Source organism: Ruditapes philippinarum, unplaced genomic scaffold, assembly GCF_026571515.1.
Source record: "Ruditapes philippinarum isolate M1 unplaced genomic scaffold, ASM2657151v2 ctg1234_1_1_1_1, whole genome shotgun sequence".
In the NCBI taxonomy this organism is placed as follows: Eukaryota; Metazoa; Mollusca; class Bivalvia; order Venerida; family Veneridae; genus Ruditapes; species Ruditapes philippinarum.
The window spans coordinates 99,798-112,036 of NW_026866730.1; the positions used below are offsets into that span (position 1 = coordinate 99,798).

A 12,239-nucleotide genomic window follows, 5' to 3' on the forward strand; every position below is an offset into this window, starting at 1 on the left:
CTTCTATAATAATTCAAAAAGGAAGCAGTTTTTCCAATCTTTCAAAATACTGTGTAATTAAATTGTGGTTGTTTCTTTCAATGGGGTGAATTAATTTACTGTAAATGAAATTTGTCTGATAGTCTTAAGGTAGGCCTAATTTAGTGGAAAAAAATGGAACAACAGCCTGGTAAATAGTCGCATGTTTTGGTCATTGAAGTTTTATTAAGTTTATACAGAGAATATTTCACTTCTTTTCATGCTGAAACCAGTCCTGTATATCAGTTAGTTTAATCTTTGGAAGACAGTGGTGGTAATCTGTAAAGAGTCATTGAACATTAATACATGCTGTCTGTCTTTCAAGTGTTTATAATGTTTTATAATGACGTGCCATCCATTTTTTGTCGGTGTGCCCTGTCCTGTTTGGTGTACTGCTAGAATCCTTATTGGTTGTCCGGTTTTGGGGGATGAGTTCATTGAATGCTTCCCTTCCTTGTTGATCTTGTTTTTTGTATTTTATACTGCTTGCTGATTTATATGATCTTGATATCTTGAATCATGATACCAGTAATGGACATGTAATGAACTGAAAGCTAGACTTGTCCATGTAAGATATACATTGGGATAAGGGGTTAGAGTTATGCTGAAACCTAGCATTTATCAGAACAGGTGGTAGGTTAACAGGGCTGCATTCTAGTGGGTCTTGATTTACTAAATAATATTTGATGCTAAGCCTTCTAGGTAATGTATTAAATGAAAAACTTAAACTAGTTTTAAGCATATATTTCATACTATAAATGTATTACCAAAATTCCTATAATCCTTGTGTTTCATAATGTAACATTACCAACCAGATACTTTTTATAAGTGTTAAATCTTACTTTGATTCCTCTTTAAAATGCTATCTTATATCAGTTTTATGTAATGCAAAGATTAAATACATGATAATATCAAATTTTTTGTAAGATTTTAAATCTTTGCATACATCATGTCAGGTCAAATCCCTATAAACAGGACTTACGGCAACCTTAAGATTTCATAAATTTTTAAGATTTCTTCATTTTTCTTTAAATAGTTCTAGTAACATTCCAATTCATACTTGTTTTTGCCTTTAAATGATGTCATGTTCCTCTGTTTGCCAATGTTTTGTTTTCACTTGGTGTTCCTAAATAATATAATTAATGTCTAAGTTTAATTCACAAGGAACCATTTCTAAAAGAGTAAAACACTATTCTTAAAGGGCAGTTGTTGTTGAAAGCTATATATGCTTAATAATTTGCAAAAGCCTCAAAGTAACCAACTGGTTGCGAAAAATCATAATATGAGATATTTCTAGATTTAATTTTGAACAATTTTGGCATTTAGGAAAAGAAGCCCATGTGCTGCCAATATAACAAGCAAAAAAAAAATGTTAAGTGATCCTGTGAGCTCTTCAACTATTAAAACACGTATTCTTTCAGTCTTTGCATTTAGGAGTTTCTTAATATGAAAAGGGCATTCAGGTTTACATTAAAAATGATCTGAGATTTCAAAGCCCAGTATTCCTTTCAAAAGAATCGATTTAACAATGTGAAATCAATAGATTTGTGCCTTTAACCTTGTCAAGATTGAAATGAACACCACATTCACAATGTTGTATTAGCCACGGTTATATTGGCCAAGTTTTCCTGAAAATATTGATATTGAATATATGTTTTAGTCAATTATGTTTGAATTTAATCCTTACCACCCTAAATATCTGAAATGGATTGTCTTATTTTTTAATCTGGACTAAACCATTCATCATTTTTAGGTAAAATTTTAAGATATGTACTGACGGAATAGTAAACAGTGCAGACTATGATCTGACATGACTGACAGAAGCTCCCTTTCAAATACATTAATGAAATAAATTGAATTCAAACTGAAACATCAGTAGTTCTTAATGCTTAAAGAACAAAATTATATTGCTTTTTTTACTCAAGTTCATCAGAAACCTAAATAATTATCAAAGATATACTGCTTTAATGTTTTTATATTTTTTCCCCAGTTGTAGAACATTAGCTCCAAAAAAACATTTGCCAGAGTTCCCCTACTGCTGGAAAAAAATTATTTTTGTATACTTTATCATAACTTAGATAAATTGAAAAAATATGCACATAGAAGAGCATTCATGCAAAATCATTTTTACTTTTTTTAATACAAAATGATGATAATGTAGATAGATAAGTATTTTCATATCTACAGGGCTTTGTTAAATGTCAGTTTGACAGATAGACCCCAAAAATATAAAATTAAAGATTTGTCCAAACTTATTGTGTCATATTTTTTTCTTATCTCATAAAGCGGTACAAAAATCTACGTCTATTTAATTTTACACAATATTTTGTAACCTTAATCGCATATCTCACAATAGATTGCTATGATTATAAAGTGGAAGACGATTTTGTACGAATTTAGTTTATTGTACCTGCCTGCATTAAAAGACCAGAGTTTACATAAAAGATTGAGTCTCTTAAGTTTAACCAATATGGAAATGAAAGCCGGGAGAAAAAATTGTTTACATTGATAGACTATTGTGCGTACATATTTATTGGTTTCTATTTACCGTTTCTAAGGCTGCAGGTTCACGGGTGTATTTGATTTCATATTTAATTATACAAGGGGAAAGTAATCGATTTATAGCATTGAAATTCTATAGATTGTCAATCAATATTGATGGGAAATGAAAAATTTAACGGTTGTTATGCAGGGGAAGCATTAATTTTCTTTTGATTAATTAACACTTGCATGAATTATTTTAACATTTAAGTTTTTTTTCATTTAAAATCAAAATTCTTTACTTATATTAAATAACTTTGTATTTACTTCTAAGACTGAGTTTTCTTCGAGAAATTTAGAATTAGTCAAGTTTGTTAAAAAGTCAATTATTCCTCTATGGATCTCATGAGCTATGTCATAGAATCATAGCTTATTAAATTTTGTCAGTAAAACCTTAAGTTCTCCTGAAGAGGTGTTAATCATGTAGGTTTAACATTAACCAACCCCCCCCCTACCCCCCCAAACAAAAAAAAAAAAAAAAAAAAAAAAAAAAAAAAAACATAAATAAAATCATAAGGAATGTAGGTAAAAGAAAAACACATGTTGCTTTTGGTAAAATACTAAATATATTTTTGAAGAAAAACAATGCATGTAATGATATTATATGAAATAAAATACCGGTGATTAGATATAAAATGTTCTTTAAGCACTGAGGGTTCAATCCTAATGTCATTTAAATTTTAATAATAAACATGTGTGTCTGTTATAACCTCAGGAAAATTTGCCAGTTTTTCCCACTTTCTGTGCCTATATTACATAAAAATTGTATCAAAATGATTAGTTTGTCAAAGAAAAATCCTGTCAAATTACCTCCTTCTAAATTTTTATATCATTTACAGAAAGCAAGGAAGTACCGTATTGTTTCCAATTAATGCCCCCACCCCCTTCTTATAAGCGCCACCCCCACACCTATTTTGTAGAGGGAAAAAAAATCAAATACTTTTTATTTAAATGAAACTCCTGTAATGTAAAATCATTAAAAAATATATATTTTTTACATCATAATAATGAATAATGATTTTAATAATTAAATTGTATTTTTAATAAACATATTTTAAAGCACATTTTTATAGTTCTTACTAGCGCTTCCCTTTTGAAAAATAGCAAACCCTTTGAATGATGAATTGGTTCATTAGGCAGCTTCTGAAAGAACAACAGTTCAGTGCCATTCTTTCATTAAACATTTGAATAAAATTACTTCAATCTTCATTATTTTCTTACAGAGAAACGAGGAGTTCCTGCTAAGGCAATTAGAAATGATGGTCAGAGATTAGTCCCTGGAAGATTTGAAGGAGAACCCACATACAAATGTAAGTACAAATGTACTAATCATTCTTGTTTTATATAATAGGGAGAGCTATCCTACTCACCTTGGCCTCGGTGTCAGTATCACTCAATGTTTTCATTCTACCTTTCAGTTTGTAGGTATTGCCTCAAAAAAAATTAATACAAATCGTAATTTAATTGTTGTCCATTTTAATGTACAAATTACATTACTGGTCAAATCATGGCAATAGAAAAAAAGGGCAGTGTCCTTATCTTATTTCAAAAGTATATTCATTTAAGTCATAAGAAACTTGTTATTATAGAGAAAGGATTTGATATTTCCTAATATCTTCATGCTCTTGTTAAGAAAATGAATGATTTAGGTTTAGAAGTGTTGAAAATTAGCAGTATCTCTACTGAAAAATTTTGAATGTTAAAGCTTGAGGTAATAAAAATGACTGACTTTTTCTGTTGCTTATGCAAATATTACTTGTCTGACAACTGGATAAAATACCTAGGTACATGGTAACTGTTGATAATTTTTAATGAACGATTTCTGAATTGATTTATTTTAACTTATGTGCTTCATTGTAACTTATCTATTTCATTTTTTAGCTGACTATAGAAAATGGGATGCTGCTGGAAGACAACAGCCATATGGTATGACTGCTGCATGGGAACCACCTAAGGACAGGTTTCAAGGTTCAACAACATTCCAAGATGATTTCCGCAGGAAAGAGATTGGTCCTCGTGTCAGCTTTAAACCGGACAACGGTCCTCACATGTCTGATGCACCGTTTGATGATAATACTATTCATCGTGCAAACTACAAGCAACATGCCATACCACCTAGGTACGTAAAAGAGAGAGAACAGTACAAACCTCCTGGAGTCCAGTTTGATGGCTCTACAACATTTAAAGCAGACTATCGCGGTCAACCAGGAGAGCCAACACACAGTTTTAAACCGGCAGGACAGGCTTTCCAGTCCAACAGTCCTTTAGATGATCATACCACTCAGAGAGACAGTTACAAGAAATGGCCAATGGAGAGACCATATGTACATGCTCAGGAACAGTATGTTAAACCAGAAGGCGAGTTCGCTGGTAAGACCACCCACAATGCAACATATGTACCAATGCCTCTGTCGAAAGTTCCAGCAATGAGGCCAGTAGAGTCGCAAAAAGCAAGTGCTCCATTTGATGGTTCAACAATGTATAAGACCGACTATGCAAAGAAGATAGGGGAGAGAGCACAACCACTCAAGCAGCCAGAATATGTACAAAATAATGCTAGATTTGAAGGTAAGTGTGATGTGCTAATTACTGTGGTATTATGAGTTGTCTCTATCTTTAAGGTTATTCAACATATGTCAACTTCCATTCGTTCTTGCAGTATTTTTAGGTGAATCTCAAATGTATGTTTTGTAGGTTATTTCAGATGCATACTTTTCGAATTACAAGAAAAATGAAAAGAAACGTTTAGACAGTTCCTTAAAGATCCTGTATGTTTAACTGAGGTTGTTACCACATTATTATGTGAAATTTTATATATATGTATATATGTATATATATAATTATGCTTATAAAACAATATGTATGCTATGTTCACTACACAATGATTTTCATACATTTGGATTTGTTAATCCTTACTGCACTAAATATTTGAAATATTCTTGTCCATCTTTCAATTTTAACAACACCATTCATCATTTTTAGGAAAAAAATGCAAAATTCATACTGAATGAATGATGAACAGTGCAGACCATGATCAGATAGCATTGATGTGCCAGCTGATTTTGGTCTGCACTGTTTGCATTAGTAGATTCAGTTATTTAAAGGTTAAGTTAACAAAGATCAACATGACCATTCACAATCAGTCCAAATTTTTTACTTTTTATCACGATATCTGACCTCTTTCTGGAAACAAAAAAATGCTTTTCAACTTTATTTGAAATTGAAAATAACGTGCACTGCTTTTGCTTATAATTAATGTGTTTTCTAAAGCTAAAAACTGATGTAAGACTTTCTATCATTTCAATATGGGTACAAATTTAAACACAGGTGACATAACTTGACTGACCGACATTGAAACTGTTGTATAAATGTTAAGGACTGCTTGAACCTGTTAATATTGTTTTTTGAAAATTGAGATTGTATTGTAGCATGTTTTGACAGAGATGTAATCTTGACAATATTTTTGATTATAATTTCCTAAATGTTATAAAATTACTTTAGAAAATTGAGGAAATCTAACCTCTTCATAATTTCAAGCATTTATATCATTTTGGAAAATGGAAAATGATGTTTGATGTTATGCCAATTTATATCAACAATCTAATACTTTATCTTTTACATAACAGTTAAACCAGTGTATTAAATAGTTTCATTTATTAACAATTCTAATTTGATTTTTTGTAGGTGCTTCAACATACGGTAGCCATTATCACTCTCACCCAGTGCAGGCTACCAAATCCTTCCGTCCAGAATACCAAGCAGTCCAGGGTGGTCACTTTGAGGATCGAACCATGTACAGACAAGATTACGTACCGAAGGAAATACAACCTTGTCCAGCTGCAATTATTGACCAGCCTGCATCCACCTACAGATTTGCTGGGCTAGATAGCAGGGGGCATAAAACATATGAACCTGTGCACACCAGCATACAACGTCTACAAGCCCCTAGCCCTATGCAATCCCAGCAAAGACTTGGAATGTCTGTTGCATAATTTAAATTGTAATTCAAAGACTGGTTCAAAACTGATTACATTAATTGTAAAGCTTTTATTATGAATGACTAAATCTTAAAAGAATTCAAAAATCATTCTTTGTCTTGAGTTATAAAAGTGAGGTCGGGAACCAGAGAGAGGTTAAGGTTTCTGATTGGCTGTTTCTGTTCATAGAACTTCAAACTAGCCAATGGCAAGGCATTATCATTTTACTGTTTCCCAGTCTCAATTTTATAGACTTAGAGGTATTCCTGCCGATATATTTAGTGCCAAATGATGGAAATTTAATAAATAAGAAGAAATCAACACAAGAAAAATTTTGTAGGAACACAATTTAATATGATTATTCCCCTTCATTGTTTAAAAGATGATTGTATATTGTTTGGAAAGAGAATATATGTATATATATGTTGGAAGAGACTTAAGTATCATTTTAATATATTTTTTTCTCATTTTATGTTACACTGCTTTAACAAAAAATCCACTGCTGTTATAATAATAGTATTTTATTTCACAATGATAATGATGGTGATTTATTTGCTTTGATCTTGGAGGGTTGAAACGATATCAATTCTTCATCATTTTTCAATAGTGTTTCATATTGTTATTATGCAATTATCATCAAAGTTGTTGTCGATATAATATTTTGGTTTATAGAGCAAAATGGTATAAGGTTATTTTGACCTTTGACCTATTTTCATGACTTTTTTACTGGTAATCACCATGGGTAAATTGAGGCACTTTTTGAATGCCAAGTTTGAAATTCATGACTGTATATCATGTTTGCAAATTTATTGATTAATTAATTACCAAATTAATTATCAAATATGAGGAAATTTAAACATAGTATTACAAAGGTTAAGGTCATAATGAACATTATAACAAAATTAATTGACAAGGTATTAGAGTTTTTATTTTTGAGCGGGATTTATCTGTGATAAAAACCAGTATTTTGACTCTGCTCCCCGAATGTATTACAATGATAGCCAAAAGTAGTAATTTTATATAAATATACAAGTCTGAAGTATTAAAAGAAAAAGTTTTTGTGCTATTATTTAGCAAATGGCTTTAATTGATGATTTCTTATGAATTAGAAGTAAGAAAAAAAAGATGAAGATATTAAATGAATATGATACTGCAAGATGAACTGCTGATTAGAGATTCTTTAGACTAAATGTCCAGTATCAGATATCATCTCTCTGATTGGTTAATTTATTGTAACTGTTATCATGCTATTTTTAAGAATAATGAGTTTAAATTTTATCTAAATCTGAAATCCACAACGGTCAATTAGTGTTCTTTATTATGGATCATTGCACAGCAAACTGATTTTACAAATAATTTTTGCTAAAGTTAAAGATATTTATTTTGAAGATGTTAAGATAAAGTTTTATATGTGTACATGAATTGTGGACATTTTTTAAAGATTTTTGTTTAAAATGGAGTTAAGATATACATTATGATTAAACATTTTATGAATGTAAATAGATCAATAAAATCCAATATTTTTATTGTATTTTCTATATAAAACCATGATTTTTTTAAACGAAACATTTTTATTCTACACTGCTGTTAATTTCATATTTATTTTATTCTATACTAGGTAGATTTAGGTTTTTATTCCAGTCTTTTATAGAATATCCGTCTGTTTTGTATTTTGTGGAAGAATTTTTTATTTATACAGATGTTAATTTTACATCATTTATTTTTTATTGTGATACGTTATAATTATGTTGATTTTATTAAATGTGCTGCTGTATTTACATGTACACAAATTTGTGTCTTGTGTTAAAGCCCAGACTGTGATATAATGCTTTGTAGAATCACACTTGTTATTGTCAAATGTTGAAGCGCCTTATATGTTACAGATATTATAGCTTTAATCTCCCTCTCTCTTTTAATATCTTGTTGATGATCATAAACATACATAGTCCATTGTTATTTTTTTTTATTTAAAAAGGGATACATCCACTAGATTTTTAGTATAAATCTTATGAAATTGATAGATTTTTGAGTTGAAATAAATTATTTTGAAACAATGGTGGGTAGAATCATGCCACCAATACATGGAAAAACTTCTGTGAAGTTCAGGAAAGCCTATCCTATTGTCATTTAAGATCACTCACTCGGGTTTCATTTCATTTGAAAGAAGCTTAGTAGATTGATGTAGAAAAGTCCAGTCAGAACTGTCAGCCAGTAAAAGAATTAACCAAAAATAGACAGGTGACGACTAATTACCATGATACTTGGAATTTTACCATTCAAACAGGTTGGAATGAAATCCTGGAACCAATGCACTGTTTTAGCATTGATGATTATTTAAGCAAAATATTTTCAGTAATTTTGAAAGGTAACCCTTTTTAAAAAAGAATTAATTCTCATAGTATGTCCATTTTCGGTCTTTCGTAGTGTATTACATATGAGTCATTGATAAGTATGGACTATTTTTTTTTTTAATCATAAATTTAGAAAGATTCACACAATTTATTACCAACACTTTCTATTATTTTGATATATGTCACTAATTTTTGTTAAGGATCAAGACTTTATAAGTAAGAACAGTTTTGTTATAATCTTTAATAAAAAATTCATTGCTATAGGATAATACGTTTTTTTAAGATCTTTTATATATTCTTTAATTTCATTGCTACAAGATAATACGTTTTTTAAGATCTTTTTTTATATTTCAGCATATAAATTAATTGGGAGGTTTTAATACTGCAGAGTGTTAAGGTTATATTAATGAAAAAGAAATTTCTTGTTTTTTTTTCTTGTTCATTTGCTCTCACAGAATTAACTCATGTGTAAATACATTAAACTTGTAGTTTATTAAAATTGCTTTCAGGAATTCTAAATGATATTGTCATTTTAGTGCTTATATTTTTATACGTTTTTTTTTTTTTGTTTTCATCATCTTCATCTGTAGCTGATAATTCTTGCACTGCCGTAATTTCTAAATTGACTGACCACCATATATACACCTGGCAGCAAATGAGCAACTGTTAATTAACATTTAACATTTAATTTATACCTGTGCCATTTTTTGTTTTTTAAAAAAGAAAAAAAATCATTTTGTTTTAATCTAAAAGAAGATGAAATAACTGCTATTGTAAACATGAATGTGTTTTTGATATGAAGATGAACAAATAGAAAATGAAAAAAAATTAACATAAAAGTTATTTAATTCATGAGTTAAGCTGCAGTCCTATCACCTAGTGAATCATGAATATTAAAAATTAAAAATATTAGAATTAGGAAACTTTGTGAAAATAAAGTTTGTGTACGAATACAAAATTATTTTTTTAAGAAATCCCTATTCTTATAATCAGTAAAATCTCTAGATGTTTTCAAAGCATTTTTAATTAGTTTTAGTTACTTAAGGTGGTTTATTTACGTACTGTAACTTTTCACTAGGACAGCATGTTTGCTTGGAGCTACATCAAGAGTTTTAATACTCTTTGATATTTTTGTTTTGTATGTATGACTTTTATATCTCATATTGTAGAAATTTCATGTTTAAATTCGTCTTTTCCTGTTTTTTCTGTAAAAAACAGGGTTATGTAGAAATAAAAGAGAGTATCTATCAACCCCAGTTGTTTTTATTTGATAAAGTTGTGAAAATTCTTCAACTTAATATGCAAAAACTATCTATCTGTGACGTGTACAAGGACTCAGAGGACTGGTGAGGTTGGTTCAAACCTGTGCATCTGGTCACTTACAGTTTTGCTTGATAGCACATTAAATTTTGTGGCATCTCTGTGGAACATTGTTCACTTTGAATCTTCAGCTCTTCACCATCAAATCACACCTCAGGCATTGGAAATTCTTTCATGTGGAGAAGCTATCGAGGTAGCTAACAGAATGTTGATGGTTCTACTGTGATATCCACTTGTGACTGAAATAATAAACAATTAGGTGCCTGTGATCCTCTCTCACCATTAAAAGATTAAAATTTGTCATATTACCTTGACAGTGTTAGTATGATGTAAAACTAAACAACAAAAATCTTAGGTGTATCACATTATGTAGTGACTAAGGACTTAAAGCAGAAAAGGAACAATACACGAATATCTGAAAAATTCAAAGTCAAATGCCAATATAAGTGTCAAGTGGTAATGTAACTTGCAGAGATCAAACCTGAGTTTCCACGCATGACCCCAGCACCTGTAAGTCCAGAAAACAAACATGAGACAATTTCTGAATTAACGTCTGCTGACAGCCTTAGGTTTGTTGGAGGCTCACATTTATACCCATATTTCTTAATCTTTCCTTGCTGAATTTATGAATTGGGAATGTCAAAATTTGAATTAAACAGCAGTATTATACATGTATAAGAGATTTACCAACATTAACTGAACAGAAAACAGTATGTTATCTCAATCAGACCAACAGAATGCATAGACTGTGGCATGTCTGTTAGTGACCGTAGTGTTACCATAATTATGGATATAATATTGCTATATCAGCATTCAAAGGCAACACTTAAACTACTATATTAATAATGTTAAATAACAACTGAAAGAAAATATATACATTGTGTATATGCATTTTCTGGGGTTTTCTGACTCTAATCATATAGTTTCCTGACTAATTAAAGTAACAAATAAAAATGTTTGAATGACCATACAGAATCTGGGGGTACATGTGCAATGACCAGTATGTGTTTTATTGTCACGCAATTATGTTGAAATTTAAACATTTACAGTATTTTACATATTGCTGAGTCCCCCGTCTCAACAATTCAGGGAGTCACATATTTGGTTTCAAACTTAGCCTTATTATGGATTCTGGCCTATTGCTTGCCTTACAGATGTAGTTGGCATGCAAAATGTCTTTCATGCATCCTTTATTTTATTAGTTTATATTGTAGCTTTAAATATTGATTAACTCTTTTATGCAACAATATGAAAAAAAAATCAAACAGAAAATATATTTATCTGTATTTTATTTTATTTATAAACAAAAACTCATGGCCCTTAAGGGCATAAGAGTGAACAATCAAACAATACAAAAAATAATAATACAAACATGGCATAGAAGTAAATAAGTAAATAAGGAAGATGAATTGGTGAAATTTCAGCATTATTGCTTTAACAAAAATGGCTAGATTACATAAAGTATTTCTGTTGTCGCTACACATTAATTAGAGCCTGAAAATTTAAAATACTAGGAAACTTTGAGTAATAATTACTGATATACTTGTGTCTTTCATGAGTAAAATAACTATATTTAAAAATATAGTAAAATTAATCACCTATTTCTTGCTGGTTACAAAGTGAGCATGTTCTATTTTTTCAATACCAAAATAACGACCTTTCTCTATAGGACTCGGCCCGGTGAATTTTCGTAGTATTTGTTCCATAGTAAATCAGTCACATTTGAGGCTTAATTCTGCATTCCACTGTTCTTGATGAATTATGTACTGTCTTAATTCAAATTTAACATTAACACTATCTCAGTCCAATGAGGCCCAAAATATAACAGGTAAGCCATCTACTTTTTTCAGAAATCTTCATTCTGTTGTAACACTGTTTAAATTCACCACTTTAAAAACTCCAGACAGCTGGTGGGTAGTACATCTTTAATCCTTCCGCCAACAAATGAGTTCCTGGAGAATACACAAAAAACAACTTTTAAAGTCATCATATAACACACAAAAACTACACACATGCAATAAATACGGGTATA

General features: G+C 30.1%; 1 protein-coding gene across 2 annotated transcripts in view; it reads left to right on the plus strand.

The window, feature by feature from the left end:
- LOC132733528 (stabilizer of axonemal microtubules 1-like) overlaps window positions 1-8,496 on the plus strand; it is a 20,038-nt gene extending 11,542 nt beyond the window's left edge. For both annotated transcript variants that reach the window (XM_060720189.1, XM_060720188.1), the window contains exons 4-6: window positions 3,783-3,869; window positions 4,441-5,127; window positions 6,244-8,496. In XM_060720189.1, coding sequence (XP_060576172.1) covers window positions 3,783-3,869; window positions 4,441-5,127; window positions 6,244-6,551 — 1,082 coding nt within the window. In that variant the 3' untranslated portion in view covers window positions 6,552-8,496. The remainder of the gene's footprint in view (window positions 1-3,782; window positions 3,870-4,440; window positions 5,128-6,243) is intronic.
- The last annotated feature ends 3,743 nt before the right edge of the window (window positions 8,497-12,239 follow it).